Here is a 20,907-nt window from a genome sequence, read left to right as displayed (position 1 = left end):
CAGAACACTAAGTCATACAAACTCCTAATTTGTGCACTAATGTAGTAAATTACCACCTGAAATGTATATCAAACATTATTATGTAAAAACTGGTCAAACAGAAAATCACTTTTATTTGAGCAGAATTAAATAATGGAGTTTCTCATTTAAGATTTGATGAACTAACTTATAAATAAATGTCCTACAGTCAAAGGCAAAAACATCTACACTTATCAGTTCAAGAAAAATGCCTTCAGTATTAACATTATAATAGCAGATATCAATCTGTTAACTGGACTAAAATACAATGGAAAGAAAGGAAGGCGATACTAAACTTTGTAAATATATGACTTTATTAGAAGTCTGCTCACTAGCAGACTGAAACTGTAACATCAAATAATCAGTGCTTCCCTATTAATTAATAAAAATCTGGCCAAAAAATAAAAATTCAGAAATAATCATTCTGATAACTTTTCTGATATCTTCTAACCCAAATGTGTCAAGATTATCTTTCCCTTTTCTCTTTAGTCCTAAGGAGAAAACCATTTGTCCTATTCAACCAGCTTCAGTTCCACCCAGAGCATACTAAATGAGCTTAAAATACTCACTTGTCCATATTTCCAACACTCTTTGAAAAGCTTCCAATTATTAGTATTTTTATAATCCTTAAGCCACAGAATATGCTTCTCACAGATCCAAGAATGTGGTATATCACTGTACAATTTATTGTTTTCATCCATGGCAGATTTTCTGCTTTCTTTGGGTTCTTCTTTGAACTCTGATTTTACATTTATCTTAGAGGCTTTATTTGGTGGAATTTTGTTTTCAACAACTGAAGCAATTATGTCATCAAGAATGTTTGGCATAGTCCTTCCACTTTTACCACTCTAATAAGAAAAAATAAATATTTTAAGCAGAAATGATTACATTTGGAAACCTCTGCTTTAATGTTCCATTAACATAGCAAACACCACCACAAACAATATATCTGGCTTCAAGAATCCAGCAAATGGATTTGGATCTCTAGTGCCTACCTACACTGCTCCTGACAATGGGAAGCAGAAGTTGGGTGGTCTCCATGTGAAAAACTGTGGGATCTGCAGAAACTTGAAGTGTGGTCTTTCTTACTTTTGTAACATTTTAGGATCAGGGTAGAGGGAAGAGAGATTAGGAAGACTCTCCCAACTTTTAAAAGCTGCTAAAAATTTGTGTCTACCTATGCAATTATTCTGTTTTTATTTTCTTTCTGGTGAAAAAGCAAAAATTGATGTCTAAACATTTTAAGTAAGAAAACTTGCATTCGCATCCATCCCTCCCCCTCACCCCCAACTAGATACATGGTTTTCAAATTTTGAAGGAGTATCTTAGGGCGATTTTGGAATCAAAATGTCCCTCCCTCAACTCTTTTAACCTGGAAAAGAAAATCTCTGGATTTTAAGTTACCGGAATTATAACGCAAATAGGAACATGCATAGTAATTTGGTATATTTGATTGCATCTGCATCTATTTATTGTGTAGTTCACAGCAAAGACCCCAAATCTAAATTTAAGGCCCATATGAAATACAAAAATCTAGCTTCTCACTCACGGGGGTTCCCATTGAATAAACTGGTGCAAAGGCAATGCCAGCATCTGTAGACCCCACGCGTAGCTTGCCAGCGGTTGTGGTCAGCAAATCTCGTAATGTTGAACCTTGCTCATTATTCTGGGATACAGGAGGTGATGTTCTACTATTTGGAGAATCAGGATCATCTTGTTCTCTCTCTTCTTTTATTTGCTTTTCAAGGGCAAATTCTTTGTTTTCTAAAATAAAACATTTTTTAAAATGCAAATAAAATTAAACATGCTATTAAAGTACAGACAAAGGGAGTCTACATTTTACAGCGACAGATGAAGCACCAGTGATTTAAGCACCTGGGCACAGACAAGAGGACGGGTTAGATCCTTCAGGAGTCAAATGATTTGAAAATGAGAAGGCCTTCCTCAGTGTTTTAGACATGAAGTGAGTTTGCACCTGTCACAAATGAAAATGCTATAGCTAAGACAGGGACAAAGTGAGATAAGTTACAAATCTATTGCCCTGGTGGCTTTACTGATGTGCTCATCTACAGATGATTCTGTACCTAGCTTTGATATGATCATAGGAAGTTGAGTTCCTAGTAAGAAACATGTTTTACTGACCCTAAGCCACAATGCAAGCAAAAGACAAAACTAAAGTGTTCTAAGTGGACAGTAGTACATTAATGTATAATAGTACACTGTTGATTACATATCTTCTATCAGACGATAAACTAGATTTACCTTTTTTTTCCTCTCTGGCCTTTTGCTCTGCAAGATCTGCTAACCAGTGCAGGGGTGACTGGGATTCTGGAGGAGTTAACTTGCTGTCTGTGCTCACATCACTCCCTGGACTGCTGCTGCCATTACTTTCAGGCTTCTGAGGGGTACTCTGCTGCTGAGACTCAGGCATGCACAGAGAAATTTTATTACTGTGATTAAGAACATTCTGTAAAACCTACAAAGGTAGAACAGTTGAATTTTAAAAATACTATCTCTTCAATTATTCAAAGTTAAAAGTAGAGGTTATATTTATACAGTAACATAGGAAATATAATTTACAAAACATTAAATCCTGAAGTGGATTTCGAATATCAAAGTTGATTCCTTTAACCATGCAGTTTACTTGAATAGAGAATTTTCACTCACTTGAGACACACCATTCATAGGAGAAAAATTTCCAACTTGTATATTCTGTTTGTTAGTACAATGACAATGGGATTTAATACCATATTTTTCTCTAAGAGTGTGCATCGCATCCAAAAGATCTGTCAAAACTACAAAATATAATGGTTAATTAGAAGGTTATCATGGGTTGTTGAGATTATAACAATTTCTTGTTTTTCTTGTGTCTTTTCACTTTTCTTCCATCTTTCCTTCACCCTTCTATTTCAGGTTAGGTCATTCAACCGAATTCATGTTCTCTATTCTTTCCTCTTTTACCTCTACAACGAAAAATCAGTATGCTCAAAAAAAAAAAAAAGGCAGAATAACCTGTAATAAATAAATCGAATATACTCTTTTTCATTACATTCTAGTTCCCCTCAACCCCACTTTCTCAGCCAAGCTGCACAGCTTGCGGGATCTTAGTTCCCCAACCAGGGATCAAACTCGAGCTCCCATGCAGTGGAAGCATGGAGCCCTAATCAGTGGACAACCAGAGAACTCCTAGTTTTCTCCATCTAAAATAGTTCCTCTATGGCTTTCTTCATCACCGGGTTTGGGCTTATCCTGCTAACTAGTACACAGAGGATTCTAAGAACAGAAAAAGAACAATTCAAGATTAGATAAACCTTATTTCTTCATTCTACTACTACTACCTACTTCTAAGTAATCTGGAACAATGAAGAGCTGTTACACTAAGTCATTAATGTATATTTATACTTACCAGAACCAGGAATAATTTGAGTTGGCATCAAATGTTTGTGATCATGAGGCTGTCCCTTCACACACTTCATCCAAGCATACAATTCTTTATCTGTAAGATTATAACATGTGTACTTTTATATCAATCATGGTTTTATAATTATAAAATTGATGGTATATATAAAAAGCTTAACAATTATATAAAATGTCAATGGTAGGCTTCATATGTTTGCTTCTTAAAGGAAAAATAACCAAACAAACATTTCTACTATTCTGAGAATTTTATAGCAATAAGATATAAAACATATGAAATGTTACTAGCCTTTTCTAAAATGACTGTTCTTTAGTCTCATTAATGTATTAGTCACCTCAATATTTCCTGTAGCTAATTTTTTACTCTTAGCTATTTGTGGCAAACAGGCTTTAGGCTTGACCTTGGTACCTTAAACTTGTAAGTTTGAGGCTACTGCCAACTCGTTTTTTTTAATGTGTCAAAGACATAAACTGTCAGAAGACATGTAAAAAGCTTCAACTTGACAGACAGTATTTAATAGCTATTACTGCAACAAGGCTCCATATCTGGAGTAGTCAGTGTTCACACATAGCACGAGGCATATTATACACAGGAAAAGTTCAGCACCCTGATCTCAAGATCTTCTCTATAAAACTAATGGCATAGATAACTACTTATGACATGGCTGTAAGAGCTTCAACAAATGTTAAAAAGCTCATTACGTTCAACATAAAAAAATCTAGAACTATTTCACAGAAAGTTTGAGAAATAAAATTCAAATCCAGACAAAAACTGATTTTAAAAGTGTTGACTTTCCCTACAAACCCTACATAGTAACTTTAAATGTTCTCTACTTATATTTTAGATATTTAGGTTAGTTACCACTATATAGCTATAACCTGGTCAGTGTGAGCTTACTGCAGTATTTATCAGTGAAATAAGGAGATATATAAATAAAACAAATATATATTCATATATTCATAAGACAATACAACTCAAGGCAAATAGATTATACTTTAAAAATCTATGGTTGACTGACAGACTACACTTTCAAAATTAATAGCACCATGCTATCTGACAGCAACACAACTTAGGTTTATTATATATACACACCTTATCTTGTTTAAGAAAGGAGTCATGCTTACATATGCATACAATATAAAAAATACATTAATTTCTTTTTAATTTGGCAAAAGGAAAATGAAAGTAACATGGGACCAGTAAAAAGGAATGGAGTTTTACAACAGTGCAGCTAGTTCTTCTCTCAACCGAAAATATCCAAATAGGTTCTTAAGGTTCTGAAGATACTTAATGGCCTACAGTGCATTCCTTATTATAGCTTTACACAGGCGTAAGATACAGATCACAGAAACAACTAGCTGTGGAGCTCTCCCGCTCGCTTAGGGTTCTTTGGAAAGTGCTGGGCATATAAGAAAAGGGGTGAGGCTTTAGTAGCCCTATCACTCGCAAAGCCACTGATGGCTACATCACAGTTCATCTGACACACCACTTTGAAAAAGAGCTGCCTGCAGCGAAAATGACATTCACTGCTTTTAGATAGTAAATAGTCTACCATTAAATGTGATTTTACTTCTAATACTTGCACAATTTGAATCCTCTCATTAAGACTAGACCCCCCAAAACCTTCAGGTTACTAGTATTTAAGTAGCTACTTCCTTAATTGTCTTGGATAAACTTTTTCTAAAACACTTGTACAGCAGGAGAAAAAGGTAAAATTAGTTGCTTTCTTTTTAAACTTTCTAATATCTTCCAGCAGGAAGAACACTGTTTTTGTGCCATTTTATTTTTCTAGAATTTTAAAAAATTCATTTAACATATAATAAAGACTTTTTCATTTTCTAACTAGAGATAAACAGTGCTAGTGGCAGCATATTCTTGAACATTTTGATTTAAGCTTTATGGACCAACTTTTAGAAAAATCAATTCACTCTAGCAAGTATTCAATTGTGACTGCATTGCTCGACTCTGTAATTAATAGGTCCTCTAAGGGAGTTCAGGCTCTGACACAGTGGACTCTGAATGCAACAAAGCCTAACCTAAATTTGGGCTACATTAAGAAAATATCTACCTGAGAGAGTGGATCTACTAATCAAACTAAAAAGGTATAGATTAGTTTTATTTTAGAAAATCTGGCTGTTTCAACAAGCTGTGGTTAACTTTTTTTAAAAAACAGACTTCACAAAATTTCCTATTATATTTGTAATTAAGGAAGGCAGGGAAAAAAGCCTCTAATTCATCTAATTTTCCAGATCAGTGGTCCTAAAGAAAACTATCTTAATAAAAAAATTTCAATTTAGATGAAGCTGTAACTAACCTCTAGAACTCTTCCTTTCCTTTGCCTTGTAACAATCTAAGCAGACCACAAATCCACATTTTTGGCAGACCCAGTGAATGTTGAACAATGTTGCTTCACATGCATCACACATCTCCCGGACTCCCCTCACTGCTCTTTTCCAGGCAATTTTGGCTGAAATACAGAGAAATAAAAATTTAAAGGCAAACATGCTCTTTTCCATACAATTTTCACTGAAATGCACAAAAAACATTAAACCAACGATTTCAAAGGATTTATTAACGATCAAGAGCAGATTTCTTTTCTTGATGTAATTAGTAATTCTTTTCAGAAGACTTACATCTAATGGAGGGTTTCTCAATCTTGGCACCCTTGACATTTGCATGAATAATTCTCTTTTGTCGGGGACTAACCTGTGCAGAGTAGGATGGTGAGTATCATCTATGGCTTCCACCTCTTAAGATGCTAATTCTCTACACCCCCAACACTTTTCAGTTAGCAAAGAAAGGCGCATTTATTTCATTCAGTTTGGCACCTTTCAGATGCTAGATGTCCCCTGGGGGACGAACTATTGACTTAAGGGACACGAAAAAGAAGCTCATGTTTAGAGTACCTAGTATGTTAGGTGCTTTCCTTAGTAAATAAAATTACTTTATAAACAAATCAATGAGGTAGTTCTCATTCCCATTCACATTCATACAGTTAAACAAGGAATCCAGTTGAGATTCAAATATAGATTTATCTAACTGCAAAGACTGTGATGAATAAAAAGCTTAAATAACTGGGATGGAGTATGTCTTTATATGGCAAATGCTGAAATTTCCCAATCTCACATTCAAAGAGTCTTTATTGTGCCTCAATTATTACCAAAATGTTATTGTCATTTCACAAACTGCTAATCATTCAATTCAACCTCAAGTGGAAAATACATTAACTAAATACATTTAGGTGTATTTGCACATAAAAAAGTGTCATTATCAAATTAAAAGTAAACAAGCATAGGTAAGGTAAGATTAAGGACTTCTCCCATAGATAAAACATACCCCAAAGAGAAATTCTTAAAACGAAATGTGCATAGTTGCATGTTCTAAGTATTTAACTTTCTTACCATCCTTTTTCACCCAGGACAAAGCTGTTTTTTCAGATGTTACCAACTGACAGAACTTATCACCTATTATGTCCAAGATGTATTTTGATGTTTCTATGTCTAGTTCATCATCTTCATAATTTTCATGTGTCCATAAACTCATAGCTTCATCATCATACTGGTCAGGAGAAGAGAAACCATCTATTCTAACCACTCCATTTTTACTAAATGACAATCTGAAACATTAAAACATAAAAGCATTAACTAACAAGAAACAAGTCCAGGCTTAAAAAGTTATACAGTGAATTTATATTTTTATGTTATAAAAACATAAATTACATTTACAATTAAAAAACATGAAAATAGGGTGGTTCTTTGCATAGACAAACTTTACTAACAAATTTAACCAGCTTCTGACTCCCATAGCGCTTACAAATGGCAATAGGTGGTATTCATGTCAGGTTGTTTCAAGAAATAAGATCTTCCCTATCACTTAAGTCAACTACTTAACTCTAATCAAATGAAAACTATCCAAGTGGTTCATGATGACAAGAGTTAAAATGCTGGCCAAAAGCTGCCTTGAGCAATACAATTACTTTATACATCATCTAAAGCAGCAACCTCTACAGTTGAAAATGCTCTAAATTACCTTAAGACTGAGATTTTTTTAAAATGCTAAATTAAAAAGTACATTTTCTTCATTAATTAAAATGACACTTTATTAAAGTGATTTGGAGGAACAAGACTGAAACAGTGTATTAGGAAATCCATTAGTACTTCCTTCTCTTAGCTTCTGCCATCCAATTTATACAGCCCACTCAATTCAGGTTCCATTTAGGGTAAATGGGAGGCAAAACTGCCATTTTCCTACAGGCTGATGGTTATTTTTCAGTTATTTTTGTTCTCACCCAACTCTCTGAGAGAGGGTATCAGTAATACATTACAAATCACTCTATTTTTCAAATGGACAATACCAGCAACATTCCTTTACCACTTTTTCCTATCCTTTTATTACCTTTCCCTCTTTTTCTTAAAAAAGTAACTTTCTCCTTTCATTACAATTCATATTATTTCAGCTTGTGTTACGTTTATCTTTCCTTAAAACTCTCCCAAAGGTTTTTTGGCCATGTATTTATTTTGGCTGTGCTGGGTGTTCCATGCTGCGTGGACTTCTCTGTAGTTGTGACAAGTGGGGCTACTCTTCAGTTGTGGTGTGTGGGCTTCGTCTGTGGCGGCTTCCTTGTGAAGCATGGGCTCTAGGACTCCTGGGCTCTACAGCACAGGTTCAATAGCTGTGGTGAACCAGCTTAGCTGCTCTGCAGCATGTGGGATCTTCCCAGATTGGGGATCAAACCCGTGCCTCTTGCATTGGCAGGGAGATTCTTTACCACTGAGCCACCAGGGGAGCCCTTCACAAAGGTTTCATCATCTCTTCAAACCTACTCTCCTGATTTCTAGCCACCAGGGGAGCCCTTCAAAAAGGTTTTCTTATCTCTTCAAACCTACTCTCCTGATTTCTTTCCCATCTTCTCTGCACTTCCATGTGGACTACCTTCTATAACAATTCTTTGAAGTTGTTTGTCCTTTTGGGACTGTTGTCTAGAAAAACCATGAAGAAATATTCAGTTCCTACCAACACATATTTTTGGGCTCTCCACTGGGCCACAGTACCTTTATTTGCCAGAGCAAAGTGCTTTTTAACTTCTTAGGAAGATGATGATGATGATTTGGAAAAATAATTGCAGATAACATCAGAGGAGCACTTCATACAAGCTTGGGACTATGCTAAGGACTTTGTATACTTTATCTCATTCCACTTTCATGAAATCTCGGAGGCAGGTACCACTATCATTCTTATTATGCAGATGAGACAGGCTTAGCTATAATCCTACTACAGTTAATAAAGTCATACAGGAACTCAGGGATGGAGCTGGAACTGAAATCCAGGAATGATTGATTCTGGAATCTGAGACATCAACTAGTCTCTACTGGCGGGATTACCCAGCTGTTCATTAAACTCTTACAAATTTATAAACTTTTGGTATTAAAGTATGATTTAGTAATACTAATATTACAGTAGAATATAAGTTAGTAACTATTAAGTTGCTTTTATATTTACTGCAACCTGTGAAATGTGGCATGCTACTAACAAATCTTTCTAGTCATTTTATAATGCTTGTAGTACATAGATTTATGGACTATCTGCTATTGTGGCTAATGCAAATACAAATGTGACATTATTTTGTTTTATACAAATAAATTGCTGTTTCCTTTCATTTAGAAAAAAACTACTAACACTTTCTCCTTAAGAAGAATAAATCTCTCAGAAGAGGAAGGCCCTATGAACACTAGCAGTGAGAATATGAGTTTAGTCTAACATTTAACTATTGTTAAATTGGCACACAACACTAAATTTAGTATCTTTTTACAATGCTTTTATAATGCTTCAGAAACACAGGCTCAAAGCCTCATTCCCATCTCCAAAAGACCCTCAGAATGACAGTATAACTTCCAATATCTATTAACATATTTTCCTCCCATCACAAATTTTCAACTTACCGTCTAAAGTAGTAAAATCTACAAAACACTGGTGAGTGAGTTGGTTCTTCTCCCTTTTTACTCCGAATAAGTCTACATTCTCGGCACTTTTGCAAATTAGGCCCTATCTCACAGCAGGAGTCATCCTGTAAAAAGGATTCCCCAGTTTGCTTCAGCTTCTTGACTTTACGCCAATCTTTCAATACTGAACGAGGGATGCCAGCTGTAAAACCAGTAGGAAAGTATTAGCAAGACTGTACCTTTTCACAAAGGTAAACTCCTTAAGATAATATTCAAGTCAAGTAGAAAGATCACTTGGAATGAAGGCGAAAAAAAAAATTTCATGCCAATCATACAATTATGACCATGTATTAAGATTGTAAAAGATTACAGTCCTAGGTACTTATTATAACTAAAAAATCCATAGCAGCATTTTTATTATTCTATTAATCGAATGAACTCTTAACTGTCAGTATGATTGAAATGCAGACCTAAGTGAAATTTCCAGCTGATTGAAATCTTCCTAGGTTCAATATTTGTATCTCTTTAGTGGCAAATATGAGAATCGTTCATTTTCAATGGTAACCTAAAGCTAAAAATATAGTTCTACACATAAATTTGGTATATGTAGGAAGAGTCTCTTTCAAAATGCACATGAAGAACCTAAAAACCAAAAGTTAATACTTCTGGAAACTATAGGCTAGTTTCAATGTATTTAAATAGTTTTGAAATAATCTGATTCTGCAAGTTAAGTGTGAACCAAGACAAATGTTGATTTTATCATAATATTATTTGCGGGAAGAGGGCTAAGATTCTTCTCCTAATATCTCTCCCTTATTATAATGCCCTCCATTTGATATCAATATAGTGATAGAAGCAGTATCTTTTAGAAAAATAAAAGGGTTTGAGGGATGTGAAAGAAAAAAACCAGTATTAAACTGGCTGTTTTTATTGATGGTATAAAGAAAAGAAGGCATCAGAGAAGTCTAAAGAAAAACAAAACTCAAATGCACTATACCATTTAATATTTACAGGGAAAAAATTATTTACTGTACTCTGCATCACTACTCAATCACATTTATTAACTTGAACTTAACTGTTGTTATAACACTGGCTCAAGTAATCAGTCGTCTATAGAGCAACAATCACAATAAACTGTGGAAAATTCTGAAAGAGATGGGAATACCAGACCACCTGACCTACCTCTTGAGAAACCTATATGCAGGTCAGGAAGCAACAGTTAGAACTGGAAATGGAACAACAGACTGGTTCCAAATAGGAAAAGGAGTATGTCAAGGCTGTATATTGTCATCCTGCTTATTTAACTTATATGTAGAGTACATCATGAGAAATGCTGGGCTGGAAGAAGCACAAACTGGAATCAAGATTGCTGGGAAAAATGTCAATAACCTCAGATATGCAGATGACACCACCCTTATGGCAGAAAGTGAAGAGGAACTCAAAAGCCTCTTGATGAAAGTGAAAGTGGAGAGTGAAAAAGTTGGCTTAAAGCTCAACATTCAGAAAACGAAGATCATGGCATCTGGTCCCATCACTTCATGGGTAACAGATGGGGAAACAGTGGAAACAGTGTCAGATTTTGGTTTTGGGGGCTCCAAGATCACTGCAGATGGTGACTGCAGCCATGAAATTAAAAGACGCTTACTCCTTGGAAGCAAAGTTATGAACAACCTAGATAGCATATTCAAAAGCAGAGACATTACTTTGCCAACAAAGGTCCGTCTAGTCAAGGCTATGGTTTTTCCAGTGGTCATGTATGGATGTGAGAGTTGGACTGTAAAGAAAGCTGAGCGCCAAAGAACTGATGCTTTTGAACTGTGGCGTTGGAGAAGACTCTTGAGAGTCCCTTGGACTGCAAGGAGATACGACCAGTGCATCCTAAAGGAGATCAGTCCTGGGTGTTCATTGGAAGGACTGATGCTAAAGCTTAGTAAACCCTGATGCTGGGAGGGATTGGGGGCAGGAGGAGAAGGGGACGACAGAGAATGAGATGGCTGGGTGGCATCACCGACTCGATGGACATGAGTCTGAGTAAACTCCAGGAGTTGGTGATAGGGAGGCCTGGTGTGCTGTGATTCATGGGGTCGCAAAGAGTTGGACACAACTGAGTGACTCAACTGAACTGATAGAGCAGCAAGAGCTCATAACATCATACCTAAATTAAATGCAGCCTATTCAATTTTTAAAAATATATTCACTTAAAAGCTTTACATTTTGGGACAAACAAATATTTGTTGACTCCTATAAGCATACTCATACTACCCATATTAATCCAGTTATATGCTAGACTTGAGATTTACAGTTTGTTATTTCTATCATGGTGAAAGAATAAATTGTATGTCCTACCATCGTGTTTACTACTCATGCCCATTTTGTGGATCAGAGGCAGTTCAAGTGTTCTCCTGAGATTATATACTTTCTGCAGAAGCATACAGCAGAACTGTTGTCCTGAGTGCTCACTATCACCTGTTGATAGCATGGCACAGTACAGTTACAGCAAGATCACATACATCTTAACATAGGAAGTTCGGGGTTTAAACTCCAGGGTGGCCCATTTCAAACAGGCTCCAGTATCAAGCCCTTTTATGACTGCTCCCGGTTCTTTACAATTACATGTTCTGTCACTAACAAAAGGCAAGGAGCCATTTGGCTTAATCCACTAGAGAAACACATACGTGGGCACACAAATACCACTTATAGAATAAAAAATGTTTCCAGAAGGCTTGTGTAAAAGGCTGGTTATTTCTTCCATTGTGTATAAGACAGATTTCTCTGATGAACTATATAAAAAAATTTAGAGCTTCTAGAAGTCAGAATGAACAATAGAATAAATAGTACACTGCTGATACTTTTTGTTACACTACTTCCAATCATTTATTTACTGCTGCTGCTAAGTCGCTTCAGTTGTGTCCGACTCTGTGCAACCCACAGATGGCAGCCCACCAGGCTCCTCTGTCCACGGGATTCTCCAGGCAAGAGTACTGGAGAGGGTTGCCATTTCCTTCTCTGCAATTATTTACTACTTTATTATATCAGAATAAACTAAGTGAAATCTTTCTACTTAAACTGAAAAAGGACTATTAACCAGTATACTTTTACATTCCAGACAATGGAACATCCATTCGAAGTATGGATAACCATACTACTGTGAACAATTTAAATACGGTATTATAAGAAAGAATGAGACATTCATTTAAAAGCAACTTTCAATTCTGTGACAGAAATGAACACTTAGACCATTTTTTAAAGTAAATGAATAAATTATAAAGATAATTTATAAGGTCATATAGAGTCTGTTTTTGATATTTTTTGCTTCTAGCCTAGGCCAAATGTGACTATGCTGAAATCTGTTTATATATTTTACTCTTATGTTATTTGAATAGTAAATAAAATAAAACTCCATTTTCAATTCTATGTATATAATTTATTGGTGCCATCTAAACTCTAAAAGTTTGAGACTGAGACACTTGGTCAACAAAAAAATATCTAACTCAATGGATATTTATTCTTCTTTTATACCAGATTCAAGCTTAGTTTTCTAATTTTCAGCAAATCCTTAAAGCAACTGCTCTAGCAACAGAAAACTAAGGGGGAAGAAAATAAGAAAAATACACACTAACCTTTAATCTGTGATACATGCCATCACCCACAAAATATTTTTTGAGGTACAGAAATGAACTCGGGTAACAGGTAAACCACTGTTTTTGTGTATCACAGGACTTAACTTAAATGTAAATTTGATGGGTAATTTCAGTACACAAAATAAAATTGTCTAAAAAATTAGTCAAGGAAAAGCAGACAACTTTTAATTATCAGTAACAAAAGGCAGCAGATATGAAGATATTTCAAAACAGCAGATAAAGCAAATTCTATTATACTTGGCTTTAGAATGTACTAAAAAACCACACTATGTTTATCTGTGTAATGACTATGCATGTATAATAATCCATGCAATCATATTACACTGTGTACAGAGCTCATTTTTTTTCAATTGACTATGATTGATGACAACCCCAATGAACATCAAAAGGACAAAGATTTAATCCACAAGGGAGATAACCCACTCAGGTTTAGAATTTATGAACTCCCAATTTAAAGAACTTCTCTACAAAGCCCAGAACAGAATCAAATCAACTCTGCCCATAATTAACAGATGGTGTTTAATAGTCACTTAATATTATTTTGGACTTGGGAATAAACGGGACTTAGAGTAGTCTGTGTTACGCTAAATGTTATTTACTATGTAGGGGAGATTTAACTAAGCCTTACAACTTGGAGGGGGAAGTGTTGATTCCAGTCTGTCTTAAAACTTACTCTGGAAACATGTAGTCACCGTCTCCAAATGAAAACAGAACATATACTTCATTAAAAGTTAATTTTATAAATTTAAGTTTAGAACAATATTGTAAGCATTAAAAGCTGGAAGATTTCCATCTCTGTTTTCTGTAAGTTTAACTATAGTATTTGAATGCTGCTGCTGTTGCTAAGTCGCTTCAGTCGTGTCTGTGCGACCCCAGAGACGGCAGCCCACCAGGCTCTCCCATCCCTGGGATTCTCCAGGCAAGAACACTGGAGTGGGTTGCCATTTCCTTCTCCAATGCATGAAAGTGAAAAGTGAAAGTGAAGTTGCTCTGTCGTATCTGACTCTTAGCGACCCCATGGACTGCAGCCCACCAGGTTCCTCCATCCAAGGGATTTTCCAGGCAAGAGTACTGGAGTGGGGTGCCATTGCCTTACTCAACACCAAAAGAAATGTTTTGTGAAACAAAAGAGGAATCACACTTATTGACCACACTAAGCCTCTTGAATTCATTAGGGAAGCAAGCAGAACACAGTAGAGAGAAAAGCAACAGGGTGTACGTTGCAATTCTCAAATGAATGGCACGTATCCTGTATCCTCTTTTGTCAACCTCCCTCTCTCTCTCTTCTTATACCAGCATTTCAGTCTGGCAGCCTCTCTGTCTCTAGCTGAGCTTGGTTTCCTTCGTTCTTTCACTTCTGACTGTCCTTTTCTATGGTTCCATCCTCCTGCTTTTCTCTCCTTCACTTTGCCTCTGGTTCCCACACAGGCATACAGCAAAGACCTCATTCAGAGAAAAGGCCCAAAGAAGAGCCTTTGAGCATCCAAATGTTTATGAAAGTACTTCTGGAATGTCCACATTGTCACAGATAGGTCATACATTGCATGTGGATGAATACACAGCTAGTGGAACTATGAACCTCTTTCTGCATTGTGCAACATACCTAAAAAAACAAGCAAACTGAGAAAATCTACTTTTAGAGTTAAAAACATATAGACATTTTATAGTGGCAAGTATCATTTATTCTTCCTTGGAACCACAAACAAGTTTTGAAACTTTTACTAATTATGGAAATTCTTCTTGAATTATAGAAATGTACACACAAAACCACAAAACCCCTGCTTTTCTTTAACTTCTACCCACTGTTTCGGACTACTTGAGTGAATAACATTACTAGTTAAATAGAAGTTAATTTTCATTAGGTTTTCAATTTTGTCTCCAGATGACAGAAGGGTGAGATATGGGCCATATCCACACTATTCTGTAGTTCTCTTCTAACAGTGAGACTTAAAGGAAGTTTCTGTGAAAAGGAATTCTTTTTTCAACTATTATCTTGTTATAGGCAAATATCTAATACAGTCATATCTTGGAGATACTGTGGGTTCAGTTTCAGGCCACCACCAAAAAGTAAAGTACACAAATTTTCCCCTTTCCCAGTGCATATAAAAGTTACATTTACACTATAAGAAAGTCTAGAGTGTGCAACAGCATTATGTCTAAAAAACAATACACATACCTTAATTTAAAAATAGTTTACTGCTTAAAAAAATAGGGTAACCATCATCTCAGCCTTCAGTGAGTTATAATCTTTTTACAATAGTAACTTCAAAGACCACTTCTTCAGATCACCAAAACAAGTATAATAACAATGGAAAAGTGTGAATTACCAAAATATGACAGACATGACGTGAGCAAATGTTGGAAAAATGGTGCCAACACTCTCCTTATACAGAGTTACCACAAACCTTCAATTTGTTTAAAAAAAAAAAAAAAAAAAGACAGTATCTGCAAAGCACAGTAAAACAGGGTATGCGTGTATTAGAAATCCAGTTTTAGTGTATAGAAATGGTCAAACTTCTGAACAACTACTGAAGTACACATGGGTTTTTGCCAACATGAGTGCTATGTAAAAACATTTTTCCACAAGCCTCTTGAAAAAGAAACAGACCTTCTCATTTCCTCTTACAGGGTACTTGTGAAATGCAGAAATGCAGTCAGTGAGCACATTACTCTAGGGCAAAGGAATGAAACCGAAGATGCCTTTAAGCGCTCTAATTCTTAGACAACACTGCAAGAACATACAGCCCATTTTACTGGAGATAAATAGTAATTTACTTACCACTATTATTGTTGCTCTGCAACTTCAATTTACTTTTTTCTTTGGCACTCCTGCTGAGAATCCCATTGGGTTTTAAATCTTCTTCCATTTCACCTTTTCTCTTTTGAAGATCATTTTGCTTCTTTTTGTAAGTTGGCTTAGGTTGCCTTTTAGTCCTTTGCTCTGATTTGCTCTCACTTTCGTCCGAATCTCCACTTTCGGAGCCAGATTCATAAGTTCGTTTGGCTTTTCTTCTATTTACTTTATCATCTTTTACATATTTATCAACTATGATCTTACTATCTACACTATTTTGTAGATCATTAGATGTAGAGGCTATTAAATTGACAGAACATGGCTTAATAATTTCTGATACAGAACTCCCTGAATTTTCCATTTTATTAGTATTTTTATCTTCTTCTGAATGTCTCGTAAGCCAGGCTTTTTTCAGTTTAGTATGGTAGTTTGGTTGACTTGTCTGGGATGCTTGCCCATTTCCTACAGAGTCTGCTTTGTTTATTGTACTACAGACTACAGTGCTATCTAAGAGATGGGAGGCTGAAGACGTCTGACTTTTCGCAGCATTAGGCTCAGTCTCACTGACATTACTACTTTTATATTGAGCTGCGGCCAACGCTGCCTTGTGCTTCTTTAAATGAATAAAATCAGTTGTGCCTGAAAACCCAGAGCTGGGCTGAATAGCACTTCCTGTCTTACTGCTGGCTGGTGTAACTGGAGCTGTGATGCTGACCGTGCATTCTTGTGTTTGAGCCACTGAATGACTGACGCTTTTTGAAGAGGTACATTCTAAGGATTTAGAGGCCAAAATGGTATTTGATAATGAGTAAATTATTTCTGAACCACCCCAGCTGGAAACACCGGGGGCAGTGGCAGCAGATGTGAATGTATCCGTTTTGGTATTACACACTGTACTTACAGCAGACGTGACTGAACTGGGAACACTGCCCTGTGAGACAGCCTGAAAGTTTTTTTCGGATTTTATGTGAGCACTGTCTGAATTCACACTTGGCAGAATGACTCTTCCACTCTCTCCAGCTTCTGCTGGTTTGAGGCAATCTGTTTGATTTGCCCCAAGTGAAGATCTTTCACTAACTCGCTCTTTGGAAGCTAACTGTACTGCTGGCACGCTGTCGAGTTTCGTACTTGAAGGTGGACGCACGATGACAGACGCCATGGCAGCCTGGGACTTTCCGCTGCTTTTCTCTACACGCCATTCAGCTTTCTCTTTGCTGAGGTTATTATTAGATTTCCACATTTCTGTCAAACTCTGTTCAGAAGAACTCTTAAAACTTGCCTGAGTATCTTTTGGCTCAGGAATCAGTGTGGGAGGCTTTTGTGATTCCTGAACTTTCCCACCAGCATTTACAGGCATCACTGGAGTTAACGTTGGAGGGGAAAGGCTACTATAGCTGCTTTCCTTTCTTTCCAGGCTATGATGGATTGGCGGGTGAAATACTGGTGCTCTATGTAAAGCAGGCATACTCCGGAGTGTATTTGTAGAAGAAACTGTCAAATGAGTAGGACTCCTACAGTCATTTCTGAAAGTTGTTACTGAGTGAGAAGCAAATTGATGGGAAAGATGTTCTGGTACCTTGCCTACTAAACCTTCACTTTCTGGCTGATGTTTTATCAAAGGTGGAGGCTTTGAAAGAGATGATATAAATGAAGTCAGAGTTTGAGGATTAGCTGCTGTTGCAAGGGTATTACTCTGTTTTTCAGTGTAAATATTTGAAATCTCTTTGGATGGGTATGACCTTGGTGGTTCATTGACTACACTATTAGACAATGTAGTGAAATAGTTACTTTGAGGCAAACTGTGAGGCACTGAGTGCTTCATTTTATAAAGATCTGTTTCTATATCCTTGTCTTGTTTGATGACATGGCTCTTAGGGCTAGAAGATGACGATGCTACTCTGGAATAATTATCTCTATCACACTCAAGACCCTTGATTTTAGTCGTAAAGGGAGCAACATCAATACTTTCTTGAAGAATTCGACGGTGTTCCTCCTTATATTTGTTTAATCTCTCTCCAGTTTCCTGGGGTGGTCTCTGTAATTGATTCAATACAGGATCCACAAAATGCCTATGCAAGTGACCATCTTTTCCAGTCTGTGACCTGTTTAGATCCAGGTCATTTTTGGCTGATGTGGATGCAACAGAACGCAGTGGTTCAATGAAAGCTTTCCTCTCCAATTCTCTGTAAAGAAAATACATGAAGGTTTCTGTAAACACTTTTTCTTGTATGATACAAGTATAGCTTCTATGCATTACTATTGTATCGTAAGAGTGAAACATGACTTTGCAAGTGCTGTAATATTAAGAAAATTAGAAGGGATATAAAACCAGAATAATAATAATTATTAAGCCTAGTTTTAAGACATTTGTTAAAAATACCTATTTATAAACAATTAAGAAAAACTATAAAAGATATGTTTTAAGCACTGGTAACTTACTCTTTATGGTGATCTACTAAACATTTTGTCAGTGGCGGACTGGAATGTGCTGCGATTTTAAGAGGCCGATGAGGTTCTGCACTGGAAGGTCTGACAGGAATGTGACTAAGTAATCCAATACCATCTGCTGAGGTCACAGGGGTAGGCTGATGTAACCAAGGACTGGGAGAATTCTATTAAAAAAAAAAATCCTTCAGTTACTAGAAAAAGCTAAACACAATATCACAGTAGGCCTTTATAGTATATTTATGAAGTATGTGACTTTCAGTAAATATATTTTATGAGAAATATTGAGACAACTACCATAGTTATATGGATTTTTTCATATGATGATGAAAGTTAATCAGCAATAAAACAGTTTGGTCCAGGGGATTCCCTGGTGGTCCAGTGGTTATCTGTGCTTCCATTGCAGGGGGGATGGGTTTGATCCTTGGTTGGGAAACTAATATCTATCTCACATGCCAAGAGGTGCCGGCAAAAAAAATTATTTCCAGAAATTTGTTGTTATTTACTGACTGCGGATCTTGAAGCCACTGCCTTTCCCTTACAAATGACGTACAGAGAAGCTAGCTTTTATGATTTCCTAACGTTATAACACCAAAAGACCATATTGTGACTAGTAGAAAAAGAAAACATGTTGCTAAAATACATTTCACCAGATTTCATCAGGTTTATTTGCCAATTTTTGTTGTCAAAAGTAGTTTTTCCAATGTCGTAATTCATTTAGATTGGGCACAAAAATTATTTTTTCAAGGCCCATTTATACTCCATTTCACTGTAGGCATTAAACTTGGAGGTGTGGAGGTACAACAAAATTCATTTTTAATATTAACACGCAGCCTTTCTTGTAGTGAGTATCTGGTGACACTGATGTCTATGTTGAGACTTACAACTATCTAATTACATGTTTCAAGACTGCTTCTATACTATGACTCACTGAAACTCTTCCAGAACATGCTTTGTTGAGTTATACTGTATTGAGTCTGATATTGGGAAAATATAATCCTTTGGTTTTAACAAAGTGAATAAATTTGACATCTCAAAATGAGAATGTGAAAATATATCATACCAAAGATACGCTGCTATAAAATTTCTTAGACTAAAAATATACACCATAAACCTCATATAAGAAGAAAAAGTGTATATATATATACACACACACATGATCATTCAAATATATGTGTAAAAGGTTTCAATTCTACAAGATCCAGAAATCTGAAGTTATACAGATAACAAGAGTTATTGGTATACATAAAAAAGAATACTGCACAGCTTAAAAAGGAAATCTTATTACATGCTACAAGGATGAACTTTGACAACATTATGCTACATGAAATACTGTATGAGTTCACTTTATATGAAGTATACAAAACAGACAATCATAGGAACAGAAAGTAAAGGTGGGTGTTAAGAACTAGGGGGAAAGGGAATCAATGTTTCACGGGCAGAGTTTCAGTTTTGCAAGATGAAAAAGTTCCAGAGATCTGTTGTATAGCAATGGGAATATACTTAACACTACTAAACCGTACACTTTAAAATGGTTAAATAAATTTAATGTGTGGCTTTTATCACAATAAAAATAAATTTTAAAAATGTGCTTTAGAAGATTCTAGAGGATACTTGAAGTGCATCCTGGTCCACACAAAGGATTAAGTTGTCTCTTGGAGTTTAGCAGCAATCCCCAATCTCCCATTTTTTAGAGTGGGGTTGGTAATGCCCTCAACAACCATTTCTTAGCATGAAAATTAATTTGGTTACAAAAACCACACAGCCCATGAAGGAATAAGAGCCCTGCACCACCATCTTCAGAAATACTCTGTCAGGCAGAGAGAATATCAGCCCCAGCTTCACACCCAAATATCAGGAATCTCCAACGTTAGCAGCCTTAAGAGAACAAGGGGCTTAGACAGGCATAGCTTATAGTATACATCAGTGACATATCAGCTGGGAAATACAACAATTTTTCTTATAAGAATTACTTGGTTATACATACCAAAAGCCTTATAATTTTATATAAATTTTATATCAGAAGTTTCACTTCTAGGAATTTACCTGAGCAAAATAACTATCGGTATATACCATAATCAGTTACGAAGACACTCATTTTTCATAATAGGAATTTTAAAAACAAGTTTCCTTCTTTCAATTGGCTTTAAAAAAAAATAAAACAGGATTTTCTGAGATTTCAGCTTTACAGCTCCAAAGTTACTAAGCATCAAAACTTCCATAATCATTAGAAAAATAACTGTTTAAAAAATTCTAGCATGGGTTTCTCTGATGACTCAGTGGTAAAGAATTCACCTGCCAATGCAGGAGACAGGGGTTTGATCCCTGGTCCAGGAAGATCCCACATGCTAAGGAGCAATTAAGCCCATGAACCACAACTATTGGGCTTCCCTGGTGGCTCAGCTGGTGAGAATCAGCCTGCAACGCGGGAGACCTGGTTTCAATCTCTAGGTTGGGAAGACCCCCTGGAGAAGGGAAAGGCTTCCCACTCCAGTATTCTGGCCTGGAGGATTCCATGAACTGTATAGTCCATACGGTCGCAAAGAGTTGGACACGACTGAGTCACTCTTATTTTCACCACAACTACTGAGCCTGTGCTGTAGAGTCAGGGAGCCACAACTACTGAAGCCTGAGCACCCGTAGAGCCTGTGC

The 20,907-nt window shown here is 36.2% G+C and overlaps 1 protein-coding gene across 49 annotated transcripts in view; it reads right to left on the bottom strand.

The window, feature by feature from the left end:
- JMJD1C (jumonji domain containing 1C) overlaps window positions 1-20,907 on the bottom strand; it is a 316,832-nt gene that overhangs the window by 22,448 nt on the left and 273,477 nt on the right. For all 49 annotated transcript variants that reach the window (XM_086382227.1, XM_086382248.1, XM_086382258.1 and 46 more), the window contains 10 exons: window positions 18,250-18,422; window positions 15,796-17,993; window positions 9,376-9,577; window positions 6,838-7,052; window positions 5,751-5,903; window positions 3,425-3,514; window positions 2,686-2,813; window positions 2,281-2,494; window positions 1,568-1,782; window positions 588-866 (listed from right to left, as the gene is read on the bottom strand). In XM_086382227.1, the coding sequence (XP_086238353.1) occupies window positions 588-866; window positions 1,568-1,782; window positions 2,281-2,494; window positions 2,686-2,813; window positions 3,425-3,514; window positions 5,751-5,903; window positions 6,838-7,052; window positions 9,376-9,577; window positions 15,796-17,993; window positions 18,250-18,422 (3,867 nt within the window). The remainder of the gene's footprint in view (window positions 1-587; window positions 867-1,567; window positions 1,783-2,280; window positions 2,495-2,685; window positions 2,814-3,424; window positions 3,515-5,750; window positions 5,904-6,837; window positions 7,053-9,375; window positions 9,578-15,795; window positions 17,994-18,249; window positions 18,423-20,907) is intronic.

Source organism: Bos grunniens, chromosome 28, assembly GCF_055505025.1.
Source record: "Bos grunniens cultivar Pamir isolate PY7600 chromosome 28, Bosgru_T2T1.0, whole genome shotgun sequence".
Taxonomy (NCBI): Eukaryota; Metazoa; Chordata; class Mammalia; order Artiodactyla; family Bovidae; genus Bos; species Bos grunniens.
Note: the sequence above shows the minus strand (reverse complement) of the source record. Positions and strands in the feature narration are given on the sequence as shown.